We start from the raw sequence: 27,605 nt of genomic DNA on the forward strand, positions 1-27,605 counted from the left end.
ATCATTCTCGCTTTGGAGCTGGACAGTTTGATCAGGACTGCCGGGATCAAGGGAAGTGGCGGAAAGGCATAGAGACATTTGTTTGACCAATCTATCCATAGGGCATTTTCCAATGTCCCTGGATGGTAGTATCTGGAGGCGAAGTTTAGGCATTTTCTGTTGCCTGCTGTTGTGAACAGATCTATAGATGGGTGCCCCACATTGAGACGATGTACGATGTCGTCGTGCAGCCCCCACTAGTGGTTTTCGTCCAGCGCTCTGCCGGGAGTGTTTGCCTGCCCCTTCTCCATGCCCAGAAGGTGAGTCGCTTTTATTGTTAGGTTCCTAGCCAGAAGCCAGTTCCATATTCTCCGTGCCTCCAATGATAGAGTTCGGGATCTGGTGCCCCCCTGCTTGTTCAAGTAATACGTGGTGGCTGTATTGTCTGTCTGAACAATTAGGGTGTTCGTGGTGAATGCCGGGAAAAAGGCTTTGAGTGCCAGATAAACTGCCTGTAGCTCTATGAGATTGATGTGATACAATCTCTCCTTCTGAGACCAAGAGCCTTGAATCTGCAGATGATCCATATGAGCACCCCATCCTAGCAACAATGCGTCAGTGACTATCGCCTGCGAGGGAAATGACTGGTGGAAGGGCATCCCTTTCAGAAGATTGTTCTGAGAACACCACCACTTGAGGGACCGTGTTGCATGTGGGGAGACAGTAATCCTGTCCTCCCAATCATTTATTAGCTGATTCCATTGATTGTCTAGACACTCCTGCAAGGGTCTCATGTGGAGGCGAACGTTGGGAGTGAGATGGATGCAAGAAGCCATCGATCCTAGAAGAGATTAGACTATTCTTGCTTTTGACTGAGGCACTTTCTCGAGAGCTTGACAATTCAGAAGGATCGATAAACGCCACTCCTCCGAAGGAAACATCTTTGCTTGAATGTGTTGATGGTGGTGTCTAAGTAATGCAACCTCTGGACAGGTGATGTCGTTGACTTGAAGAGGTTGACTTGAAGACCCAATCGTTGAAGAAGTTGGTAAGTCCAACTGAAATGTAGTTGGGCTTCTTGAGATGTGGCTGCCATTTATGAGCCAATCATCTAGATAGGGATAGACAAAGATTCAATGTTTTCTTAGATGGACTGCCACCACAGACATGCATTTCGATAACATCCTGGGCGCTGACTTGAGGCCGAATGGGAGCACTGCAAATTGGTAATGGTCTTGTCCCACAAGAAACCTTAGGAACTTCCGATGCTTCCTGGCAATGGGAATGTGGAAGTATGAATCGTGAAGGTTGATGGAACATAGCCAATCTCCCTGGTGAAGCTGGGGATATATCTGATGCAAAGCCAGCATTCTGAACTTCTCCTTTCGTATCCATATGTTGCCTATTCTTAGATTGAGAACAGGTCTGAATTTGTGCTTGTCTTTCTTTGGTACTAGGAAATACCTTGAGTAAATCCCTTTTCCACATTGATCAGTGGGAACAGGTTCTATCGCCTTCTTTTGTAATAGGATGTTGAGCTCTGCCCTGAGAGAATCCAGATATGAAATCGGTGGAATAGAAGGCAAGGGTTTGTAAACCTGAGACAATAACCATTTTGCACAATATTCAGTGCCCAGGCGGGGAGACATGTGATGCGTTGCCACTGTCAGGTAATGCGAGATACTTCCCCATACCGGAGTGGGTAACGGAAGAGGGGGAAGGAACGGCTCAGGGCTTAGACGCAGATGGTTGACATCCTCCTTGGGGGGTTTGCTGCGTGGAACGACCTCACATTTGTTTGCGCTGCGTTAGGTAAGATCTCTGGTGTTGCTGTTGTTGTTGAGATCTAGGTGGCACCCACTGCGGAGTTTAGAATATCTGCGATAAAAACCTACGATGATAAGGACGAAACAACTTACGCTGTTCTCTAGGTTTTTCAGTGCCTAGAGCTCTAAGAGTGTCCAGTTCTAATATCATTCTAGGCATCTCATCATCAGCGTGAGAACCAAACAGAGCAGAGCCTGTAAATGGAAGGTTCTGTATTCTTTGTTGTCCTTCTGGCTTCAGAGAAGTAAGACGGAGCCATGAGTTTCTTCTCAGGGATATTCCATGACAATATCAATGAGCCGCTAATATAGAAGAATCCGCTGCTGCACTAATTATCTGATTAGATACCACAGCACCTTCATTGATGACTTCAAGGAAATCTTTTTTATCTTTGGGAACATGGTCATCAAACTGAAGGATGGAGTCCCAAGGAGCACGGTTATATCTGTCCAAGAGGGCTGTGGCACTGGCTGTCTTCATGGAAATTGCAGATGTTGAGCAAACTTTGAGGCCTGCCACGTCTAGTTTTTTGCTCTCCTTGTCTGGTGGAGAGGAGGATGAAGGAGAAGTAGAATGTAACTTCTGAATGGCTACAATAACCACAGAATCTGCTGCTGGGTCTGCCCTTAGAAATAAAGGATCCTGCTTCGGAGGACAACATTTCTTTTGGAGCCTAGAAGGCGCGGGCTTGGCTGTGGCTGGTGGCAGAAATAAGTCTATCACCGGTTCAAGGAGGCCTGGGACCAGCGGAAGCAAGGGTCTTGCAGAACAGCGTTGGTGCAAAGTCTTGAAGATCACAGATGTTGTGAGCATAGGTGCCCCCATAGGAATATTAAGCTTTGCCACACCTCGGACAAGAACTTCATGAAATGTGCTCACATCGTCAATTGGAGAGACTCAGGGTGTTGGAGAGTCAGACAGAGTTGGAGAATAATCCCTGGTAGGCGAGGAGGAATGACGTTGGTGAGATCAAGAACTGGCTCTATTGTGGCAGTGATGATGTCTGGAGCCAGAGAAATGTCTAGATGGACAGTGATGTGAATGTCTTGATGAGGCTATAGAGAGGCCCTTCCACCAGTCAGTACCTCTCCCATGTGGCCACCCCATCCCAAGAGTGACACATCTGTCACTACTGTCAGATCTGGTTGGGGAAGGGAGAGGGATCTGCCTCTGACCCAATCGTGGTTCAAGAGCCACCACTGCAGATCTTGTGCAGTTCTCTCCAAGATTCCCCTGATTCTGCGCCCATTGGAACTTCAGGTGCCACTGCCGAGCCCACATATGGCATTTGGCATGCGTCATCAGCACAATGCAGGAAGCCATGAGGCACAGCAGCTTCTGAGTCTTTCTCCCTGAAATCCAGGACAGAGGCTGAACATCTGTATCATAGCCTGAACATCCTGGACTCGGAGGATAGGCCTGAACTTGCATTGTGTCCAGAACAGCTCCGATGAAGAGGAGCATCTGAGAGGGAGTGAGATGTGACTTTGGCATATTAATAGTGAACCCCAGTGAATGCAGGATGACTGCTGCAGTCTGGAGGTGGGAGACAACAGCCTGTGACAAGCTTGCCTTTCAACAGCCAGTCATCGAGGTAGGGGAAGACTGAAACCCCTGACCTGTGCAGATGAGCTGCAACCATTGGCATCACTGTGGTGAACACCTGACAGGCGCTGGTAAGGCCAAAGAGGAGCACGGTAAACTGAAAATGATTGTGGCTTATTGTGAACCGCATGTAACATCTGTGAGCAGGTAGGACAGAAATATGGAAATATACGTCCTGCAAGTCCAATGCTACCATCCAGTCTCTGGGGTCCGGGGCAGATAGGACCTGAGCCGAAGTGAGCATTTCAAACTTCTCCTTCTTGAGGAAGAGACTGAGGGACAGGAGGTCTAGGATAGGGCGGAGGCCCTTGTGCTTTTTGGGCACCAGAAAGTAGCGGGAATAACAACCATAACCTACTTCTGCCATGGGGACCCTCTCTATGGCTCCCTTGGCCAAGAGAGCCATAACCTCTTCTCTGAGAATTGCCAAGTGATCCTCCATCATTCGATCGTAGGACAGTGGCATGGATGGAGGAGTAGTCTTGAAGGGGAAGGAGTAGCTCCTTAAGTCTATTTGCATTGTCTGAGATGATGGATTGCGAGCGGGGCAGCTGATGGTGAATCCTGCCTCTGACTGGTCCCTGATGGGGAAGCATCAGACTAGGATATTTTGGAGGCTGCAGAAGGAGGAGTGGTGGATTGGGCAGACCGCTGGGCCCCTAATCAACAAGGAAGTTGGATCCCACATCCTCGGCCACACAGAGGCTGGGCAGCATGAGTGGCACAGTGGCTGGAGGGAAAGGGACATGGTTGGGCACCCCCTCCATAGCCATAAAAGGGGTTAAAAAGGAGCTGAGGGGGGCAAAGGACAGCTGCAAGGCCCAAGGACCTGGAGGTAGCCTGGGATTCCTTAAAGTGCTCGAGCGCCGAGTCTGCTTTGTCTCCAAAGAGATGGGTGCCATTAAAGGGCATATGCTTGGATTGGACATCCCCCAAAAAGCCAGACATCCTCAACCAAGCGTGGCGCCTTAAGGCCACTGTCGATGCAACCAATCTACCTAGTGAGTTGGTTGTATCCAGCCCACATCTTATTGTGAACTTCAATGCCTCTCTCCCGCCAGCAACAGCTTGGGAGAGAATGGCCCAGGCCTCCTTTATGGCCTGTGGCAGCACCTGCGCAAACATGTCCCGTAAAGTAGGGATGTAACGGCCCAAAACGCATGCAGCGTTCATGTACAGCAATGCCAGGCTGGAGGAAGAAAACATCTTCTTCCCAAGCTGATCCATCCTCTTGGATTCCTTATCTGGGGGTGAGGAAAGGAATGCACCTGGGGACGTGGAGGCTTGGATAACTAAGCTCTCAGGGGTTGGTGTTGCATCAGGAACTGTGGATCATTTGGCGCTGGTGTATGGCAGCAGGCATTTGTCCTGTTCACCTGAGCCCCTGCTCTGAGTTTGGACCAAGTACCCAGCAGGACATCAGTGAGGGATTCATTAAAGGGCAAAAAGGGTTCAGAAGAGGAAGCCCCGGGCTGAAACACCTCAGTCAGTATGCTAGTCCTGACTGCCCCTGAAGGCAGCTCAAGGCTCAGGACCTCGGAAACTCTTCTCAAACCCGTAAAGTAGGAAGCTCCCTCTTCCATAGCCACGGTAAGGGGAAAAAGCATGCCATCATCAGGAGAAGTGTCCAGACCACTGCCTTCACCCAGTTTCATATGTCAGTCCATAGGGTCTTCAAGCTGGTATTCTAAAGGGTACAGTGACCCCTCCCAATCCTCACCGTACCCCAACCCCTTAGAATAAGGGTCAGGATCTGACCTTGGGGGCAAGGTCCCTGCCAAAGTTGGAATCTGCATTGTGTGCCGTTGGTCCAACTCTGTGTCGGAGTGGGGAATGAGGATGGGGTCAGCGCCGACCGTGTGCACGGGAAGTGTCAGGAGCATGTTGGAAGAGTCGACAGGGAAGGTCAAGATGGCACAACCTCCGCTGGTTCGGATCTGGGAACGGATTCCTGCGTGCCCCCTCCCCCAGAGTGGAGGCCAAAGCTGCCAGGGCCGAACCCGAGGGGGCCCCTGCCGACTCTGCGGCGCGCGAAGAGGCTCCAGCAGAGCCAGACTGTAAAAACATGAGGCACATTGCCTCATAGAACTCACACAGTTGGGCATGGGTGGCTCCGGCTCCTGGAAACTCAGGGAGGAGCACATCCGATCTAGAAGAAGGCTCTGAGGATGGAGGCCTAGATAGATGATGCTACATTTACCACATCATGCCAACTGACAGGGTGAAGTTGAATACTACTTGCTCTTCTTCGACTTCTTATGCTTTTCTGATTGTCCCAGGGACTTGGAGTGGGGCGACGAAGAGTGGGGGCTGTGCAACTGTTCTCTGGACCTTCCTCTCGACTGAGACAGGGAGTGACGCGGAGCAGAGTGACAGGCCGCAAGTAGCTTTAGGGACTGTTCCCTCAAATCTTTCAGATTCATGGCCCGGCACTCGGAGCATGAATTCGAGCCGTGGTCATGCTCCCAACACCACAAACACACGAGGTGCAGATCTGTCATGAATATCATCTGATGACAGAAGTAGCAGGGCTTGAAGCCAGTCTTCCGTGATGACATCTCAACGGACCAGTTGTGTCAAAAAAACGCTGACAAAAAGTCCAAAAGTCCAGTCAAAAAACCACTGTAGGGGTAGCTCTTCTTCGGATCTGTGCATGGCTGGTGCGGAAAGAAAAGAACTGACGTCACCGCACCAGGGTGGTGCCTATATAGGTCCTGCGATGTCATATCGGGCGCACATGACGACGGACGCGGATCTGACTGACACTACCTTACAGGGGTACTGCTCAAGAAAAAGCTCTGGATCCAGACTATCGCCTGGGGAAAATTCTAAGGTAAGGAATCTGAAACTAGAAGTCAGATAAGATGCTGCATTGAAAGCACTTCTAGCACCATTTGCTGTGCATAAGGAGACAAAGATATAAACTAAACAGGAGGAACATCTTGAAGAGATGCCTTGGAAAATGTCTATTGTGGGCAAGTCAGCTATGTTCCTCGCTACAACAATTAGAGTGAAGTCAGAATTCCTTCCCTTTCTATTTCCATAAAACCCATCCATTTCTCTCTTGAAAGATATTCCAGGACATGACTTGTTGAATTCCACAAGGAGCGATCATAGCAGCTTAAACGGTAAGGAATTTGGCTGCTACCATTATACTAAAGTCTGGCACAAATTGCTGCCCATTACATCCCACTTCCTACTCTTTTTCTCAGGTGGAATAGAGGAAGTCAAACTAGCTGCACTATAGTTCTTCTGACACAGCAATGAATAAGAAATGAACTGGAAGCACATTCCTCAAGTACTTGCAATCTAAGTCATCTGATCTAGACTACCTCCTGAGTCAAATATTTACAGCCCAAATAGACAATGGATTCACAAAGTTATCCATCATGGGCTACAACAGTCCAGGAACAAGCTTGTGTTTCTTCAGATTGTTTCATATCTCACTGGGCTACTGACCTTTGGTGTTGTAGTCTTCACATTAAACTCTCTCACAGTTCTGCCTGAGAGCTCATGGAAAGCCACTAGATCACCACTAGGAGGGAACCCTAGATGGAAAATACTATGTGATACTGGTGAGAGAGTGCACCAATCGTAATACGACTCACGTGAGTCTGAAACCTATAGCAAAACCCAACACTGTTTCCCTCTTCTTGAACTGGTAGATCCACATCAGGGATCAGCATGACATCCATGTCTCTCCAAATCTTTCCTTTGTCTATGCCTGTTGCTCGATACCCAGATGGTGACACATCTCTGGATTACCTTTGTCCAATATCCCCTTTCTTTGGAACGAGATAGGGGAAACATCCTTTATTACGACGTTTTATTAACGAAGTTGTGGTTAACGAAAGCGCAACAATGCTTTTTTTAACCACGACTCCTTTATTTTGTGCCTTAACTACGTATGTTCAGAACAACGAACATGCGTGGTTAAGGTACAAAGAAGGGAGTTGGCGAAGGAGTACGACGCAGGTGACAAGGGGTCGACTAAGGAAAGTGGGGGGTTTTAGGTTTTGGGGAGGGGGGTGAGGGGGTTTTAGGTTTTGGGGTGGGGTTGGGGGGTGGGGCGTTTTTGGTTTTGAGGAGGGGGTGGGGGGTCAGGGGGTTTTAGGTTTTGGGGTGGGGTTGGGGGGTGGGGCGTTTTTAGTTTTGGGAGGGGGTGGGGGGTCAGGGGGTTTTAGGTTTTGGGGCGGGGTTGGGGGGTGGGGCGTTTTTGTTTTTGGGGAGGGCGTGGGGGTCAGGGGGTTTTAGGTTTTGGGGTGGGGTTGGGGGGTGGGGTGTTTTTGGTTTTGGGGAGGGGGTGGGGGGTCAGGGGGTTTTAGGTTTTGGGTTGGGGTTGGTGCGTTTTGGTTTTAGGGAGGGGGTGGGGGGTCAGGGGGTTTTAGGTTTTGGGGTGGGGTTGGGGGTGTGTGGTGTTTTTGGTTTTGGGGAGAGGGTGGGAGGTCAGGGGGTTTTAGGTTTTGGGGTGGGGCGTTTTTGGTTTTGGGGAGGGGGTGGGGGGTCAGGGGGTTTTAGGTTTTGGGGCAGGGTTGGGGGGGTGGCGCGTTTTTGGTTTTGGGGAGAGGGTGGGGGGTCAGGGGATTTTAGGTTTTGGGGCGGGGTTGGGGGTGGGGGCGTTTTTGGTTTTGGGGAGGGGTGGGGGGTTAGGGGGTTTTAGGTTTTGGGGTGGGGCGTTTTTGGTTTTGGGGAAGGGGTGGGGGGTCAGGGGGTTTTAGGTTTTGTGGTGGGGTTGGTGGGGTGGGGTGAGGGATGTAGGGTCAATGGTGCCTATTAGTAATGCTTTTATCAGGAATGCCTTTACAACGAAAATCGTTCTTAAGGCATTCGTGGTAAAATCATTAGTAGTAACAACGAGGTCGGTATTCCGACCTCGTTGTTATGGCACTAGTTGTTTTGGAAGTCGGTGTTCCGTTGTACAACCACGAGATAGACCTCTTTCTGTCCTTTAGCCTCCTATATAAAGTTTTCTGTCAAATCCACAGTACTTGATGGACAACTCAGCACGCCTGCTATTGTTTTTTACAACCCAGGAAGGTGGGCACACCACACAGGCAGCATCAGTTCTCAACATCTTCCCTCCATAGGATGTGCATTTATCTAAAAGCACAGGCCTAGTAACCAAGAGCACTGAGAGGTGCAACACAACCAAGAAACGTCAGGCAAAATAAGAATCTTTTTGCCCAGAAAATGGTGTAAAAAAGAAAACAACCTCAGACATTTAATGAAGCTCACCCTCTTGCCCTTCCATCCAAAAGACTTTAGTGTTCACAACCAAAAATAGCTTTAAATAATGCAGGATTATGTTCTGGGTCTTTCTCTCAGAGTGGCAATAAGAACTGCCTAATGGACAGCTATCTGGGCATGACAGGACAGTGCATTCATCCAAGATTCTCAAAGGAGAAGGATTTAATTCTTACCATGTGTATGCTTTGCAGTAGAGAGTTTTCTGTTTTTTTGCTCTAAATAAATGGTTGTTCATAGTGGTGCTTTCAGACAAAAGTACTGTTTAGTTCTATTTTGGTTAATTTGTCCTGTCAGTGAGCTCAATATGAATATTATCATAAGTCTGAAAAACAACCTCTCTATCGTAAGATGAGGTTATCAAAGATCCTACATGCCTTTGTTCCTGGACAGAAATGTAGAGGGTGTCTTCTTTACTGAAACCCCCTGCTTTAATGGTGTTTTTTTACAGGAATAGATGAGCACATCAAAAATATTTTTCTGTTCCTTAAGGACCCCTCAGCTGTACTCTGTGTCCCTCATATGTCCTTCAAAATTCAGTGTTTATAGTAAAAATTAAGTTACCTATCTAGAGATGGGAGTCGCACACTACGTTAACATATCAATGCAATGACAGTTATGGACAGGTATGGACTAGAAAGGCCATAGGCCCTTCGGTTTTGTAACATATCCTCATTTTTAAAACAGAGACCAAACTTAAGTGTTAATCAATCAGTTTTCACCACCCTCTAGAACACTCCTGTGACGAGCTCTATTCCCTCAGATTTTCAAAGCATGAGTGTATATAAGAAAAAAACAACTCAGAGAGATAAGGTGAGTTCCCTAGCGGAGGACAGTGGGTTGCATACAAATCTATAAAAGATTACCATACTGGAAAACAACAGTTAGAGAACCTAAATCCTCACTCCAGTATTGGATCTTCTTAGAGATTCACATGCTTGAATCAGATTAAAGAGCAGTTAAAAAGCACACTTTACAACAGAATGTCAAATATGTATCAATTGAGGAGAAAACAATATAGATATACATATAAATATAAAGCAAAATGTGAATAACAGGATGAAGGGAACAAGGGGGCAGCTCGCCATCACCTGAAAAGATGCAGTTAAAGTGCTTGTCCCACAGTTGCATCACTGAACTGCAGACTCCACCCAGTAGTGCTGCGTGTGCATTCTTCCAGGTTGCTGTCTGGCAAATTTCTGAGAGCGTCACACAGGCAAACCACACCACAGAATTTGAAACAGCTTTCGTAGAATGAGCACACACCATTGTGCATAGTCTGCCAGCCTTCCGGTGACAGAACTGAATGGTGCTGGAAATCCATCTAGAGATGCTTTGCTTTGAGAGAGAATAGCCTTTTTATGGAGCACTGTACACTACAAAAAGTCGATTGGATTTGCGAAAGTGCTTTTTTTTCAAATACTTCTAATACTTGTCTAAAGAGTGTAACACCCTTTCAGTTGGTGTATTAGGGTCTGGAAAAAAAGATTGGAGAATCGAAGGTTCATTGAGTTGAAAGTCTGATGGGACTTTAGGAATGAACTTAGGGTTTGCGTGGAGAATAACCCTATTATCCCTCAATTGAAGGATAGGTTCGTGGGTGGTGAGAGCCTGTATTCCACTGACTCTTCTGGCTGACGTTAAGGCCAGGAGGAGAGCCACCTTCCAGGAGAGAAATTTGGTATCTGCTTTGTGGATAGGCTCAAGGGGATCCTTCATAAGTTGTGAGAGTAGTATTGAGCTGCCAAAGCAGAGGAGGAGGCTCACTGGCGGGAATGTCCTGAATAACCCCTTGAGGAACTGTTTAATGAACCTGGTCAACCATAGTGATGGTGATGTGGGAGGTCGCCTGAACCTGGAAATGGCTGCTAAGTGTACTTTAATGGCTGTATGAGCGAAGTCCAATTGAGCTAGATGTAGACGGTACAGGAGGATTTCTTCAGGAGAAGAGGAAAGAGGATGCACCTTAGCTCTCTGGCACCATTTTCAGTTGAGGCGATAGGTCTTATTAGTACTGTCTGCAAGGGCTCTAGCTAGAATGTCTCTGCAGTCTGGTGGAATGTTTAGATGAGGAAATTCTTCGAATTCAGGAGCCAGGCCGACAAAAGGAGTGACTGAGGGTTGGGGTGCAGAACTTGGCCCTGGTTCGATATCAGTAGAGAAGGGAACGGCTTCAGCTGGATATGATACTCCTGTGAAAGGAGAAGTATCTCCATGAACCAATGTTGGTGTGGCCATGTTGGAGCTATGAGAATGAATTTGCATGGTTCGGCCTTCAATTTCATGAGGACTCTTGGAAGGAGAGGAATCGGAAGAAAGGCGTAGGCAAAGGTTCCGGACCATGTGATCCAAAATACATTTCCCCACAACCCCGAGTGAGGATGCCAATTTGCAAAGAACCTGCATTTCCGGTTCTGGTGGGGGGGGTCGCAAAGAGGTAGAGATTTGGTTTGCCCCACCAGAGAAAGATGTTATCCAGGATCTCCTGATCGAGTTCCTCTTGTGACAAGATGTCCTCAGTCTGCTAAGAGTGTCTCCTATTATATTCTACTTACCCAGAACATATTCTGCTTGAAGAAGCACATTGTGTCAGTTGGACCATTTCCAGATCCACTGTGCTTCCTGGGATAGCAGGTGAGATCATGCGCCACCCTGGCTTGTTGATGTGGTGCATCATGGTTGTATCGTCTTTGTGGATGAGCACGGCAGAATTGCGTATTCAGGGAAGGAACGCCAGTAAGGCTAGATGCACTGGCTTGAGCTCTAGCAGACTGATGTGTAGATGAAGCTGAGAAGGATGCCATTTGCCACTGAGGTGTAATAATACTGCTGGTAACCACCCTGTAGGATGGTAGACCACTTCTCCAAGCCCCCCAAAAGGGCACTTTCCTGTATGGGAGGGTCTCCAATGATTTTGCTGTGCCTGTGCTTGGAGGGCGTCTGTGTCTGAAGGGGGTCATCATTATGCTTGCCAAAGAGGGCTTCACCATCATAAGGCATATCAAGGATTTCATTTTGGACTTCCAGTCTAAAGGAGGTGGCTTTAAACCAGCCCTGTCTCCTCAACACTGCTGCTCCTGCAATTTGCCGGAAGGCAGTAGTAGCAATGTCCATGGTGCAAACAATTACTTCAGCTGATGCTCAATCACCCTCTTGCAGGATCTTCTTTGCATCTGCTTTAGCGTCCACTGGAAGCTTGTCCAGTAAAAGGGTGACATCAGACCACATCTGGCAGTCGTATTGCCAGATAACCACCAAAGAGTTTGCTGCCCTCACTGTAAGTGCTGACATAGATAAAAAAACACTGCCAATATTGTCAAGACGCCTACTCTCTTTGTCCGGAGGATCTGAAATCAGTGCTAAAGGATTTCTGAATGTGTGCTGTGCTGTCTGCATGATCACCAAATCTGGCTTAGGATGCCCAGTGAGACATGTAGGAGTGTCCTCCAGGGCCTTATTTTTTTTTATCTAGGCGATGTAGGATTGCAGCAACCATAGATGTGTACTTAATCAATTTCATGCTCTGGCCCTAGATATAATCGATAATGGGCATAGCCAGAATGCTTTTATGACAGAGCTCTTTCAAATCATAAAGGAAGCAGTCCATTTCGTTGCCATGGGTAGTTCAAACATGTGAGCTGCTCTTTGAAGCAGGTTATGGAATCCCACAATGTCTTCTGGAGGGGAATCTACAGGAGGCGTTGACAGAGATGATGGTGTCGGTCATAGATACGAAATAAGTTACTTACCTGTAACTGTAATTCTCCAGTATTGGACACTTTCATAGATTCACATACTTGAATCTTTCCCAGTCGTTGAGATGGGAGTCCCCGGTGTAATACAGAAGTTATGCTCAAGTGCATAAAAAGATTAAGGGCCTCATTACAACCCTGGCGGTCAAAGACCGCCAGGGCTGTTTTGGAGGTTGCACCGCCAACAGGCTGGCAGTGCAAACTCGGGGATTCTGACCGCGGCGGAAGCGCTGCGGTCGCACCGCCAGGACCGGTGGTTTTCCACCACGTTGGTCCCGGCAGTTTTAATCCGCCAGGGCAGTGCTGCTTGCAGCACTGCCCAGGGGATTACGAGTCCCCTTCCCGCCAGCCTTTTCATGGTGGTAGGAACCGCCATGGAAAGGCTGGCAGGAAAGGGAGTTGCGGGGTCCCTAGTGGCGCCTGCACTGCCCATCCCTTTGCACTTACCTTTGGCATGGGCAGTGCAGGGGCCCCCTGGCACAGCCCAACACAGCTTTTCACTGTCTGCACAGCAGACAGTGAAAAGAGCGACGGGTGCAACTGCACCCGTCGCACGGCCGCAACACCGCCGGCTCCATTTGGAGCCGGCTCCCATGTTGCGGCCGACATCCCCGCCAGCCCAACGGGGATGTCATAATGGCCACCGCGGGAGTGCGGCCGCATTGGCGGTTACAACTTGGCGGGCGGCAAGTTGTAATGAGGGCCTAAATGCTTTTGGCCTTAAAATTAGAAACATATCACAGTTGTTTTGTAAAAAAGGACAAAACTTTAATGCCAACCAATCAGATCACACCACCCTCCAGAACCCTCCTGTGAGGAGCTGACTTCCCTCAGATTTTCCAAGCATCAGTGTTGTAATATAGATACTTCTGAGAGAATGAAGGTGAGCTCCACAGGGGATGTGGGTGGGTCGCATGTGAATCTATGGAAGTGTCCAATACTGGAGAACTACAGTTACAGGTAAGTAACTTATTTCTTACTCCAGTATTGGAACTTTCATAGATTCACATGTTTGAATCAGAATAGCAAGCAGTGAGTAACACATTTGCTACGTGTTCAATATCAACATAGTATTTTATATGTGAAAGAGCATGAACAATTCTCAGAATTTTTTGCTTGCGGTCTAGAGTCTGGAGAGCATAAAGTTATTACTTTTATAGAAAATGTGACATGAGACAAAACAAGCGGATGGAGGGTAGAAAAAATGGCTCACCTTCATTTGAATATATTTATAAGGACTGCCTGTCCAAGCGCTGAATCTTGAAGCAACTCTGTATCCAGGAAATAGTGTTGTGTGAAACTATGTGCTCTCATCCATGTTGCAGCACGGCAGATGTCCTGTATTGATACACATGCGAACAGTGCACAGGATGTGGATATTGCTCAGGTGGAATGTGTGGAATGTGCTCGCACACTCGTATTCAATGGTCTACTAGCTTTCTGATGGCAAAAAAGTATTGGATTCTTAATCCATCGAGAAATAGCCTGTTTAGTTACAGGGTGTCCTTTTCTAGGGGTACTGAAGGCTATGAATAGTTGGTTAGTTTTTCTAAAAGACTTCGTTCTGTCCAAATAAAATTTGATGCATCTTTTAAGATCGAGTGAATGCAGGGTTCTCTCCGCAGTAGTTTGGGGGTTTGGAAAGAATGACTTCAGTGCTACTGGCTCATTAATATGAAAGTCGAAGGTACCTTAGGGATGAATTCAGGATTGGTGCACAGAATACCTCTATCATTTTTTAATTGTAAGAAAGGTTCCTGTATCGTGAAAGCCTCGATTTCGTATACCCTTTGTGCAGAAGTAAGGGCGAGGAGGAGAGCCACCTTCCATGTGAGGTACTTGATGTCCGCCCTATTAATGGGTTCAAAGGGCTCCTTAATGAGCTGGCCGAGGAAGATGTTAAGTTCCCTGCTGGAGGTGGGGCTTTCACCGGAGGAAAGGATCTGAAGAGACCTTTCAAGAATTGCTTTATTAACCTCTGCGAACATAAAGATGGTTTGCCTGGTATTCTCCTATACAGAGAAATAGTTGCCAGATGGACTCTGATGGACGCATGGGCAAGCCCTGAGCGTGCTAGCTGTAAGAAGTATGGTAAGACTTTTTCCGGGGCGGAGGTGAGAGGGTGTATTTTCATGGCTTCGCACTACAAACAAAATCGCTTCCATTTTAGGAGGTACATTTTATTTGTGCTATCTGGCCATGCTTTAGCAAGTATATCTTTGAAATCACTTGGTATGTCCAAGTGGCCGAATTCATTGAATTCAGGAACCATGCCGATAAGCTCAGAGACTTGGGATCCGGGTGTCTTACTTGTCCCTGGTTGATGGTGAGCAACAACAGAATTGGTTTCATCCTGATGGGTGGGCATGAAGATAGTAGAAGTAACTCTGTGTACCAAGGTTGACGTGGCCACGCTGGAGACAGAATTATCTGGCAGGGTTCTGACATTATTTTCCTGATCGTCCTTGTGAGGAGAGAAATTGGAGGAAAGGTGTATGCATAAATCCCTGACCATGAGATCGAAAATACATCCCCCCACTATCCTTGTTGGTGACGCCAACTTGCGTAATATTGGCATTTGGCATTCTGGGAGGTTGCGAAAAGATCCAGATTCCGTTTTCCCCATTGGCAGAATATTCCATACAGTGTCCGCTGGTCTAACTCCCACTCATGAGGATATGATGGCAACCTGCTCAACGAATCCGCAATGGTATTTGGCAGGCCTGGGACATGCTCCGCTGTTATGCACACTGAGTGTTGAATACGCCAACTCCAAATGGTCTGCGCTTCTCGAGACAGTAGGTGGTAACGCGTTCCTCCTTGTTTGTTGAGATGGTGCATAGTGGTGGTATTGTCTGTCCTGACAAGCACAGTCGATCCTCGAATTCTCGGGAGGAAGGCTGGGGTCTAGAAGTGTGGAAAGTGGTAGAGTACGATGGAAATCTATAGTGCTGATATCCTCCACTAAATGAAGGTTGTCCTCTGCCCCTGGCTCCACAAAAAGGTACTTTCCTATACTGCAGAGTGCCTAATGATCTGGCTGGCTCAGTGTCTGACTTTATGGTCTGAAGCATGTCATCAACATGCTTCCCAAATAGCGCCTCTCTGTCGTAGGGAAGATCTAAACTTTTTGTCTGAACTTCGGATCGAAAATTAGTGGCTTTGAGCCACCCCTGTCATCTTAAAACAGCCAATCCAGCAGGCAGCCTAAAGTCCATGGCAGCGACGTCAAGTGCGCAGTTGATGATTTCCGCAGAGGAACGTTGTCCCTCTGTAAGGAAATGCCTCCTTGGCATGGTTAACCCCTGACTTTTTGCCTTTTGCTGATGCCAGTTATGATTGAAAGTGTGCTGGGACCCTGCTAACCAGTCCCCAGCACCAGTGTTCTTTCCCTAAACTGTACCTTTGTTTCCACAATTGGCACAGCCCTGGCACTCAGTTAAGTCCCTTGTAAATGGTACCCCTGGTACCAAGGGCCCTGATGCCAGGGAAGGTCTCTAAGGGCTGCAGCATGTCTTATGCCACCCTGGGGACCCCTCACTCAGCACATGAACACTTCCTCACAGCTTGTGTGTGCTGGTGAGGAGAAAATGACTACGTCGACAGCCAACCTCACACTGCCTGTGGCATAGGTAAGTCACCCCTCTAGCAGGCCTTACAGCCCTATAGGCAGTGTGCACTATACCACAGGTGAGGGCATATGTGCATGAGCATTATGCCCCTACAGTGTCTAAGCAAAACCTTAGACATTGTAAGTGCAGGGTGGCCATAAAGAGTATATGGTCTGGGAGTTTGTCAAACACGAACTCCACAGTGGCTACACTGAAATCTGGGAAGTTTGGTATCAAACTTCTCAGCACAATAAATGCACACTGATGCCAGTGTGGAGTTTATTGTACAATGCACCCAGAGGGCATCTTAGAGATGCCCCCTGAATATCAGTCCGACTCCTAGTGCTAGGCTGACCAGTTTCTGCCAGCCTGCCACAACCAGATGAGTTACTGGCTACATGGGGAGAGTGCCTTTGTCACTCTGTGGTCAGGAACAAAGCCTTTACTGGGTGGAGGTGTTTCTCACCTCCCCCTACAGGAACTGTAACACCTTGCGGAGTTAAAAGGCTCATGCCTTTTGTTACAGCACCCCAGGGCATCCCAGCTAGTGGAGATGCCTGCTCCTCCGGCCACTGCCCCCACTTTTGGGGGCAAGACTGGAGGAGATAATGAGAAAAACAAGGAGGAGTCACCCACCAGTCAGCCCCTAAGGTGTCCTGAGCTGAGGTGACCCCTGCGTTTAGAAATCCTCCATCTTGAGATTGAAGGATTCCCCAAATAGTATTAGGGATGTGACCCCCAACCCTCAGGGAGGAGGCACAAAGAGGGTGTGGCCACCGTCCAGGACAGTAGCCATTGGCTACTGCCCCTCAGACCTAAACACACCCCTAAATTTTGTATTTAGGGGCACCCCAGAACCCAGGAAATCAGATTCCTGCAACATGAACCAAGAAAAGGGACTGCTGACCTGAAAACCCTGCAGACACGATGGAGATGACAACTGCTTTGGCCCCAGCCCTACCGGCCTGTCTCCTAACTCGAAGAAAACTGCACCGCGACGCATCCAACAGGGACCAGCGACCTCTGATGCCTCAGAGGACTGTCCTGAAACCCGAAGGACCAAGAAACTCCTGAGAACAGTGGCACTGTTCACCCACAGCAACATCTTTGCAACAAAGAAACAACTTTTAAAGAACTCACTCTTCCCGCCTGAAGTGTGAGGCTTCACCCTCTGCACTCGACACCCCCGGCTCGAGCTCCAGAGAACCAACACTACAGGGAGGACCTCCCAGGTGACTGCAACCTCGTGAGTAACCTGAGACGAACCCTCTGGACCCCCACAGCGACGCATGCAGAGAGAATCCAGAGGCTACCCATGACCCCGACTGCCTGGACCAAGCACTGCACCCGCAGCCCCCAGGACCAGAAGGAACTGAACTTCAGTACAGAAGTGACCACCAGGCGACCCTCTGCCTAGCCCAGTCGGTGGCTTGTCCGAGAAGCCCCCCCTGTGCCCTGCCTACACCGCCAGAGTGACCCCCGGGTCCCTCCATTGATTTCTAGTACAAACCTGAGGCCTGCTTTGTACACTGCACTCAGCCGCCCCTGTGCTGCTGAGGGTGTTTTTCTGTGTGCCTACTTGTGTCCCCCCCAGTGCTCTACAAAACCCCCCTGGTCTGCCCCCGAGGACGCAGGTACTTACCTGTTGGCAGACTTGAACTAGAGCACCCCTGTTCTCCATAGGCGTCTATGTGTTTTGGGCACCTCTTGGACCTCTGCACCTGACCGGCCCTGAGCTGCTGGTGTGGTAACTTTGGGGTTGCCTTGAAAACCCAACGGTGGGCTGCCTATGCCCCACAACGGAGACTTGTAAGTGTTTTACTTACCTCCTAATCTAACGTTTTCTTCCCCCAGGAATTGTTGATTTTTGCACTGTGTCCACTTTGAAAATAGCTTATTGCCATTTTTACAATGACTGTGCATGATATTGTTTACATTCAAAGTTCCTAAAGTATCTAAGTGAAGTACCTTACATTTAAACTGTTTAATGTAAATCTTGAACCTGTGGTTCTTAAAATAAACCAAGAAAATATATTTTTCAATATAAAAACCTATTGGCCTGGAGTAAGTCTTTGAGTGTGTGTTCCTCATTTATTGCCTGTGTGTGTACAACAAATGCTTAACACTACCCTCTGATAAGCCAACTGCTCGACAACACTACCACAAAATAGAGCATTAGAATTATCTACTTTTGCCACTATCTTACCTCTAAGGGGAACCCTTGGACTCTGTGCACACTATTTCTTACTTTGAAATAGTATATACAGAGACAACTTCCTACAAGGAGTGTGTAGTCTTCCACAATGCAGCCTGACATATTTTATCCAGAGTAATGACCTGAAACAAAACAGCCGATGTGGAGACTGCTCTTGTGGAGTGCATTCTTGGGCGCTTAGACAATGGTTTTCCTGCTTTCGTGTGGCAAAACTGAATTGTAGATGCAATCCACCGGGCTATGGTGGCCTTAGTGACCCCTGCCCCTTGCAATCCAAAAGCATAAGATACAAGCTGCTGATCTGTCTTCCTAAGCTGCTTGGTACTTTGAAGGTAAAATTTCAGGCATCTCTTGATATCCAACGAATGCAGAGTCTTTTCTGTAATTGTTGACGGATTTGGGAAAAAAGTTCTTAATATTACTGGCTCATTTAGGTGAAAGGATGAGGGCATTTTAGGAATGTACCAGGGGTTAGTCCTAAGAAGGAAAAAGTCATCTGAAAAGACAAGGAAGGGTTCCTTAATAGTAAAGGCATGTATATCGCTGACTCTTCTGGTGGATGTAAGAGCAAGCAGAGTTGCCACCGTCCATGTGATGTATTTGTGTTCCGCTCTGTGAATAGGTTCGAACGGAGCTTTCATTAGCTGGGGCAGGACTATTTTCAGATGCCACTATGGTGGAGGTGGACGCACCGGAGGAAAAGTGCCAAAGAGGCCCTTCATGAACTGTTTAATAATTCTGGATGAGCCAAGTGAGGGCATATCCGCTGAGCGTCTATAGGAAGCTATAGCTGCCAAATGGATCTTAACGGATGCAACACATAGCCCAGCTTTGACAGGGTGAGAAGATATGAGAGAATTTGCTCCGGCTTAATCTTTAACAAATGGAAGTTGTTCTGTAGACACCAGACACAAAGGCCCTCATTCTGACCCTGGCGGTCTTTGACCGCCAGGGCGGAGGACCGCGGGAGCACCGCCGACAAGCCGGCGGTGCTTCAATGGGGATTCCGACCGCGGCGGTAAAGCCGCGGTCGGACCGGCACCACTGGCGGGGTCCCGCCAGTGTACCGCGGCCCCATTGAATCCTCCGCGGCGGCGCAGCTTGCTGCACCGCCGCGGGGATTCTGACCCCCCCTACCGCCATCCAGATCCCGGCGGTCGGACCGCCGAGATCCGGATGGCGGTAGGGGGGGTCGCGGGGCCCCTGGGGGCCCCTGCAGTGCCCATGCCACTGGCATGGGCATTGCAGGGGCCCCCGTAAGAGGGCCCCTACATGTATTTCACTGTCTGCTGCGCAGACAGTGAAATACGCGACGGGTGCAACTGCACCCGTCGCACAGCTTCCACTCCGCCGGCTCGATTCCGAGCCGGCTTCATCGTGGAAGCCTCTTTCCCGCTGGGCTGGCTGGCGGTCTGAAGGAGACCGCCCGCCAGCCCAGCGGGAAAGTCAGAATTACCGCCGCGGTCTTTCGACCGCGGAACGGTAACCTGACGGCGGGACTTTGGCGGGCGGCCTCCGCCGCCCGCCAAGGTCAGAATGAGGGCCAAAATCTCTTCCATCTGAGTTTGTATGTCTTATTTGTACTGACGGCTCGTGCCCTACATAAAATCAGTCTACATTCTTCTTGAATGTTCATACCTTGGAACTCACGGAACTCAAGAGCCAAGCGCACAATTGCAGAGATGCTGGATCCGGATGAAGAATTTGACCTTGAGTCTTCGTGAGAAGGTTGTGGTTGCAGGGAAGGCGAATGGGATTGGTCACCGACAGGAGTAGAAGCTCCGTGTATCAATACTGCCTGGGCCACCTGGGCGCTATGAGTATGATCTTGCAGCCCTCCGACTTTATCTTCCTCAAGGGTCTGGTAATCATTGGGATGGGGGCAAAAGCGTACGCAAAGATCCCGGACCATCTCATCGAAAGAGCATTTGCCCACGACCCCGGGAGTGGGTATCGACTGGCGTAGAATTGGCATTTGGCATTCTGATTGGTGGCAAACAAATCCAGGGTCAGTCGTCCCCAGCATTGGAAGACGCTGTCCAGTATCCTCTGGTCGAGTTCCCATTTGTGGCAGTTGTCATCCGTCCTGCTGAGAGAGTCCGCCAGGACGTTGTTGACACCTGGCAGGTGCTCCATCCTGAGGCAAATGTTGTGAGCATGAGCCAGTCCCAAAGAGATTGAGCTTCCCTTGAGAGGGAGAGGGATCTTGTTCCTCCCTGATGGTTGATATAGAACATGCTTGTTGTGTTGTCTATATGGACCAACCCAGATGACCCTGCAATACGTGGAAGGAACACTTAGAGAGTGAGAAAAATTGCTTTTAATTCCAACAGATTTATGTGCATTCCTCTCTGGTGTCTGACCATCTTCCCTGAATGCACATGTCTTGTAAATGACCTCCCCAACCTTCCAATGAAGCGTCTGTTGTGATGATGAAGTCTGTCATTGGCGTGAGAAAGGTTAGCCCTTGAGAAAGATGGTTGACTTGAGACCACCATCGCAATGCCCCCACTACCTTTGGTGTAACACTTATCAAATCCTCGAAGGATCCTTGTGACTGGGTCCATTGCAGCTGTAACTCCTCCTGCAAAGGTTTCATTCTCAATCTTGCCAAATGAACCAGGATGATGGCTGAGGAGATCATGCCTAGGAGCGACTTGAACACTCGTACTGAAACGGACCTTCTTTTTGAGATCCTGACAGCCAAGTTGGCTAGTTTCTGCTGCCGTGCCTGAGTGAGGTACGCTTTGTTTTCAATGGTGTCGAGTTCTGCACCCAAAAAGACTATCCTGCGTGTGGGAAAAGTGACTGATTTCTGGACATTCACCGTTAGTCCCAAACTGTGAAATAGTTCTAGGCAGACGTTGGTAGCCTTGGACGCTAGCTGTGATGAAGGAGCTTTTATCAGCTAGTCGTCCAGGTATGGGAACACCTGAAAACCCCTTTTGCGGAGATAGCCTGCTACTGGGGCAAGACATTTCGTGAAATTTGTGGAGCTGACTTCAAGCTGAATGGGAGGACTTTGAATTGATATTGGGCACCAGCCACAGTGAAGCGGAGATACTTGCGATGTTTTACATGTATCGGTATGTAAAATTAAGCATCCTGGAGATCCATTGTTGTCATGTAGTCTCCAGGGTTCAAAAGGTGCAGGATATCTGACAGCGTGATCATACAAAAGGATTGTTTCCGTAGAAACTTGTTCAGCTTCCTGAGATCTAGGATCGGCCTCCATTCCCCTGACCTCTTCCTTTTTAGAAAGAACCAGGAATAGAACCTGAGTCCTCTTTGCTGAACTGGAACCTTCTCTATCGCTCCCTTGGCGAGCATCAGGAACACCGCCTGCTGAAGCAAGCGAAGATGAAGCAGTTTAGATTTTCCTGGCGGATGGTGTGGTGGTTTTTGTATAAATTCCAACATATGACCTCGAGCCACTATATCCAGCACCCATTTGTCCGATGTTATGCTTTTCCAATTCTGGAGGTAATCGGAGATGTTCGCTCCCACTTGATGGCTCTGTGAATACTGAGGAAGCATAGCCGGTGTCTGATAAGAATCATTGTTTCCTAGGCTGATCCCGGGTTTGGGAACTCTGCTTTCTCCTTTCTCCCTGTTTAGAGTACGAGGCGGTGGATGGTTGCCTATATTGTTGCTGATAGGCTGGTCTATACTGAGGCTGTTGATACTGCCTGTGGTAGGAACCTCAAAATGTTGTAAAACCCCTACCTCTTGCACCCCGAAAGGGCTGCTTCTGGTACTGCAAAGTACCCAGGGACCGAGCAGTGTCCGTGTCAGCCTTGATGGCCTGCAATGCCTTGTCTACTTGTTTGCTGAAGAGAGACTCTCCATCGTACGGCATGTCAAGAATTCTGGACTGTACCTCTGGTCTGAAAGAGGTGGCTTTCAACTAGCCCTTGAGGCGTAATCCCACCTGGTGGAGGCTATATCCATGGCACAGTCAATTATTTCTTCAGACGTACGCCCTCCTTCTTAAAGGATCATTCGTGCCTCTGCCTGTTTGCTCTCCGGAATAAGGTCCGTGAAAGCATTCATATCCGACCACAAAATCGCCAGGGAATTTGCTGCCCGAACAGTTATGGTCGACATGGATGAGACTCTCTTGCTCACATTATCCAGTCTCCTTCCTTCTCTATCAGGAGGAGTAGATATAGCTGCTGACGGGTTCTTAGAACACCTTTGAGCAGCTTGGGAGATGACAGAGTCTGGTTTTGGATGGCCAGTCAAACATGCCGGAGAGTCCTGAGTTGCCTGATATTTTTTGTTGAGCTTCTGTGGCACTGGTGGAACTGTTGCTGGGTTCTGCATGATCTTGATCCCCTCACTCCAAATGAAGTCAATGATAGGGATGGCCCTCACAGACTTCCTTGCGTGTTCCTTAAAGTCATGGAGGAAGCATTCAGACTGTGAGACCAATGTTGGCAAGTGGAAACGCTTGGTCGCCCTATTCATCAAATTGTGAAAACCACCTATATCCTCCGGTGGAGAATCTGAAGGAGGAGGAGGTGGTGGAGAAGGAATAGGGGGCTAGATAGTCGTCCCATTCCTCACTAGGATGCTGTGGTGTTGAAATTGCACCTTCTTCTTCTTCCCCAGACGTCAAAACCTCATCTCTAGGGGGAGCGGCTAACGCAGATTGTGGAGTCATCCTAGGAGTAGCTGGAGGTGGAGGTACACTCCTTGGTGTAACAGGAGAAGTTGAACGTGGTGGTTGCTCCTCCGCTGTAGCTGGGAACCTCCTCCTATAATCCTGCAACATTGACTGCAAGTCCTGAATCAAGGAGGCAGGCATCTGAACAGTGTCTCTAGGTTGAGGTGGAGGTTCATAATATCGTCCCTGATGAGAGTAATAAGGCTGGTATTGATCGTACTCATCATCATCCTCCTCCTCCTGATACTTGACGTGCAACTGGGATGGGCTGTGTGCATCCCCAAATGGGCCCTCATCTGACTCTTCCCAGTCCAGCAGATGACTAGGCAGCAAAGTTGTCACCTTACTTGGTGAAGTATCCTGAGGATATATTGCAGACCTGGACATTGCGGTGATTTTAACTGTAGCGTGAAGATCAGGAGACCCAGAAGAAATAGGAATAACATCCATTTGACTCACAGCTACCATTGGCATCTTCGATGGTGTCGACGACAATGGTCTCGTCGACGGAACTGAGGTCGTGGATGATTTTTCTATCAACGAAGGTCTCGTCAACGGTGTCCTCGTCGGCGGTGTCCTCGTCAACGGTGATGTAGCCGACAGAACTCTAGTCAACGGTGTTGCAGTCGAAGGGATTTTCATAGACGATGTTGTCAACGACGATGTTCTCGTCGACGATGGCATCAACGTTACCTGGAGCGGCGAAGTCTTTTCTGGAGCCTTCGTCGATGGTGGTTTAATGGAAGGAATAGGAGCCTTTACCACGGACATTGTCGTAGTCGTAGTCAACGACGGTCTCGTCGACGTGGTGGTGGAGACGGTAGATGTGAAAACCGTCGTCGTCGTCACTGTCGTCGACAGTGGTGTTGTCGTCAACTTGATAGACACCTTTCTAGAGGTAGAAGGCTCAGATGAAGGAGAACGGTGTGATGACTCCTTATTTCGTCGAGGAGAGGATGGCTCAGATGAAATTGAGTCCTGTACGCCTTTTGCACCTTCTTTATGATGCATTTTTTTACGCTTTCTGGATCTTTCAGCTGACCCAGGTCCTCAGATCTGGACCTTTTATGTGGCCTTTCTGATTCACTATCCCCACCTGAAGTACAGGATTTTGCCTGTAACCATGTTAAAAGTCTCGCCTCAATGTCCCTGAGTGTTTTTGCAGAGAAAGTGCGGCATATTTTGTAGTCTTTCACGTGGTGTTCTGGAATACAAGCAGTATAAGCAGTTTTTGTGTGGATCATCCACATGCAGTCTTTTCTTGCCACAGGTTCTACAAGGGCGGAAAAAGCCTTTCCTAGCAGAATCTGACATCTTTTTGAGGTTTTCTGAGAGAAAATCTTCTGAAAAAGTAGAAAAACTGAGCAGAGCTCAGGGACACTCCCTTCACACGACGTGCAGTAGAAAATCTGAGAGAAAGAGCTTCTGTGGAGAGCATTCTAGAGGGTGCTGGTGCCTGATTGGCCAGCAGCCAGGTTTGGGTCCTTTTCACAAAAGGACAGAGATAAGCTATATGAGTCAATTGGGTTAACATTATAGCCTATGGAAATTGTTTTGGTGCTTATTGCTTTTCATGTACTGTGGGACTTCGACGACGGGGATGATTCAAGCATATTAATTTATGAAAGATCCAATACTGGATAATCACAGTATCACTTCTTGGTGCTAACAACCTGACAGTTTGATATGTCTGAAGAAGCGAGTACCATTGTATTTAGTCAACCTCATTGTTAGAACTGGCATTCTTAGGCTGGTCTTTTCTCAATGTTTTGCATCACTCCTCCTATTTTGCTGAATTTGTTTTTATTGGCCTTAGGATTCTGCATTGTATTTAAAAGGCTGGACATGTAATTTGAAGTTTAATATATTCTAGTAGTGAAAAACTCTCAAATTTGTTTTTCACTACTGCAAGGCCTACCTCTCCCATAGGCTGGGTTACCCTAATATATTTAATAAATGATACATTTTGATTGGGAGCAGGTGGGAAAGTCATGTTTGGTGTCTAAGGATTTAATGGTGAAGGCAGATTTTAAGTTACAATTCTGAAAATGCCCCTTTTAGAACGTTGGCATATTACTGTCCTAACCATTTGGTACCTGCAGCCTGTTCCTGGGTTACATGACTAAGTGTAGTTGGCCTTTAGTGTATTCCTCTGAGACAGTATCACAATAGAGGGTCTGGGTGCTGGCAATATGGGCCTTCTCTGGCAGGATGAGGGGGCGGAGCTGTCACCTACCACACTTGCACTTCAAAGACATGACTCAGCTCACACACAAAGGACTTCACATAAGCTTATTGTGATCCTGACAGACTGGGACCAGGACAAGGAGATAGAAAATTCCTGGCACCTCCATAAGGGGAAACTCCAGAAGCTTCTCCCTCTTCAAAGTGGGCACCAGGTATTAAGAGGAGACCCTCCAACCCACTCTTCAGTGTACTCCTGAACCTTTGGATACTACAGAAGAACACCCTGCTGCCCTCCTGCTTGAGGCCTGTACTGCCTCCTGAGAAGCAAGACTGGTCCTGCATTCCAGGCTGAAGTGACTCTGAGGATCAGCTGACTGACCCTCCTGTTCTGAGCTACAGGGACACAGCAAGCTCCAAAGGCCTCTCTACAAACTGCCCCACTGACCTGCTGCAAATGGACCTCCCTGAGCCCTGCTGGCCTCTGGTGGAGTGCGTAAGGTGACTCCCAGGGCTTGAACCCTTGGTATGGTATCAGCTGAGCTCCTGAATCGGGAAAAAGAGCTTGGGTATTAAATGACCCTGGTTAAGAATACATATGGATCACTAACACAATAGCCTACAGGGATCAAAAAGATATTTAAGATGTTGCCTCACCCACAACTTCTCATGACCTCCTTTATCATCGGCAGCCCCCCATTTCAGAGTAGGATAGTACCACTGGGGTGGACTCAACCATAAAGGGAGTTCTAACATAGTCTGTTTATCCAGGACAAATACGAGGGTCCAGATATAGAAGTTCCACTCACCACAGCTATTAGTTGAATATGCAGCATTCTGATAGGCACTTATGTGCCACGTGTTGCTTTACTTCTGCTCACAACCTCTAAATCTTGAATGTTCCCCTTTGCTGAAAACCTGGTAGATTTTGAAATATCTTGTTCATCTCCTCATGGTCACCTGTTTTAGGAAAAACTAAATCTTTTTCAATAAACATCCCTCACATATTCTGTTCTTCTTTTGATTATCAGGACACAGTACTTTGGTGGCTGAACAATCTGTTGGTGTGTTAGTTTTGATGCTCTGATAGGCATGACTCGCTGTTAGGATCTTCCTCTCGGTCCTTACTCCTCCCCAATTCCACTCACTGTTGCATCACCAGGCAGAGGGGTGGGTACAGAAAAGTAGATGGAGGATGTGGTCATGCAGTAGTAAAGGTAGTCACATGCATCAGCGGAGAATTGGGTATTTAATCTGATCTCTGTGTTTTTTTTCCTATTCTTGACTCTTTTGTTAGCTGTTCCTGACTTCTCCAAAATCGGTTTATTCATGATTTACTATGTGATACATTCAAATTGTTTAATCCTGTAGCACATGATAGGCAGGTGATACTGATTCCTTCTCTTCTTAAATCTAAGGTGCCATCATCCCTCTTTAGGCGTAAGCCCCAGATAAACCAGATTTCAGGAATTCTCTTTCACTGAAGTGCTCTATCACTGGGTAGGAGGTTAGGTTTGGATCATGGGACAGCATTATTACTTATGAGTTATAGGTGGTATCCCCTATTTCTTTACAGCTCCCTTAGTACCACAGTTGTGTGTCTCCATATTCCTGCAAGGGAGCCCATTGCATACTGCGTTAAACTACATGACAGGGGTCCCCAGAGGTTGTGAAGAAGCATATCTTGTCACTTCTGAGGTGCTTCCATCATCAAGTCCCATGGTCTGACATCTTCACGAGTTTCCAGAACAGTCTCAAGCAGGAACTTCAGAGGGTAGCTCAACATGCTCATTTGGAAAGAATTTTCAGGTTATTTTTGTAAAATTATCAAAACAATCAATAAGGATAAATAAGAAGACCTGACAAGATAAAGCTGACAAAGGTTTCATACCTGCTGCTCATTTCCACTTAACCCGTGCTCCAACGCCTCATGTTTGCGCAGTTGGGACTGTACACCGCTCAGGTCATTAGCAATGCCATCTGGAACGCTTGTGATCTTCTCCTGCCACAAAATCGAAGAATGTGGTAAATATGTACAAATATAACATTTGGGGTTACACCATATCTAAGGCATACAAACAGATAATACTAAGTTGTTTCTAACACCAATAGTGTACAAGGTTTGTCAGTGAGGGTTAGAACATGATATTTTTTCAAGATAAGCACTTTGGATAAATTCACTTGCATTAAATTTGGGTGAACATCATTTATATATCTATACTGTGGTCAATGGTGGTCAATTTATAATTGGTCAACAAGGAAAGATATGTGTGTAACCACATGGATATTTGCCAGGTTGGAACCTTAACACGCCATCTGTCCAGCTATTCCTGAAAACAGCCCTCTGCTCCTCAGCCCTTTGATGGGATGGAGGTATAGGAGAGACCCTGGGAGACCCTGTGCCCCGTATGGCCGCTCTAGCCCTGGTGACTGCGTATTTAAGGATTAGTATAGGACAAGAGATCTAGCTCTTTAGCTTGAGAGGCCTCTCCCACCACTAAATTTCTCTTAATGCTGCA

General features: G+C 47.9%; 1 protein-coding gene across 1 annotated transcript in view; it reads right to left on the reverse strand.

The window, feature by feature from the left end:
- The window catches only part of SPTBN5 (spectrin beta, non-erythrocytic 5), a 1,780,873-nt gene that overhangs the window by 902,375 nt on the left and 850,893 nt on the right, over positions 1-27,605 (reverse strand). The window contains exon 33 of the mRNA XM_069208774.1: positions 26,978-27,088. Coding sequence (XP_069064875.1) covers positions 26,978-27,088 — 111 coding nt within the window. The remainder of the gene's footprint in view (positions 1-26,977; positions 27,089-27,605) is intronic.

This window comes from Pleurodeles waltl, chromosome 9 (assembly GCF_031143425.1).
Source record: "Pleurodeles waltl isolate 20211129_DDA chromosome 9, aPleWal1.hap1.20221129, whole genome shotgun sequence".
Lineage (NCBI taxonomy): Eukaryota > Metazoa > Chordata > Amphibia > Caudata > Salamandridae > Pleurodeles > Pleurodeles waltl.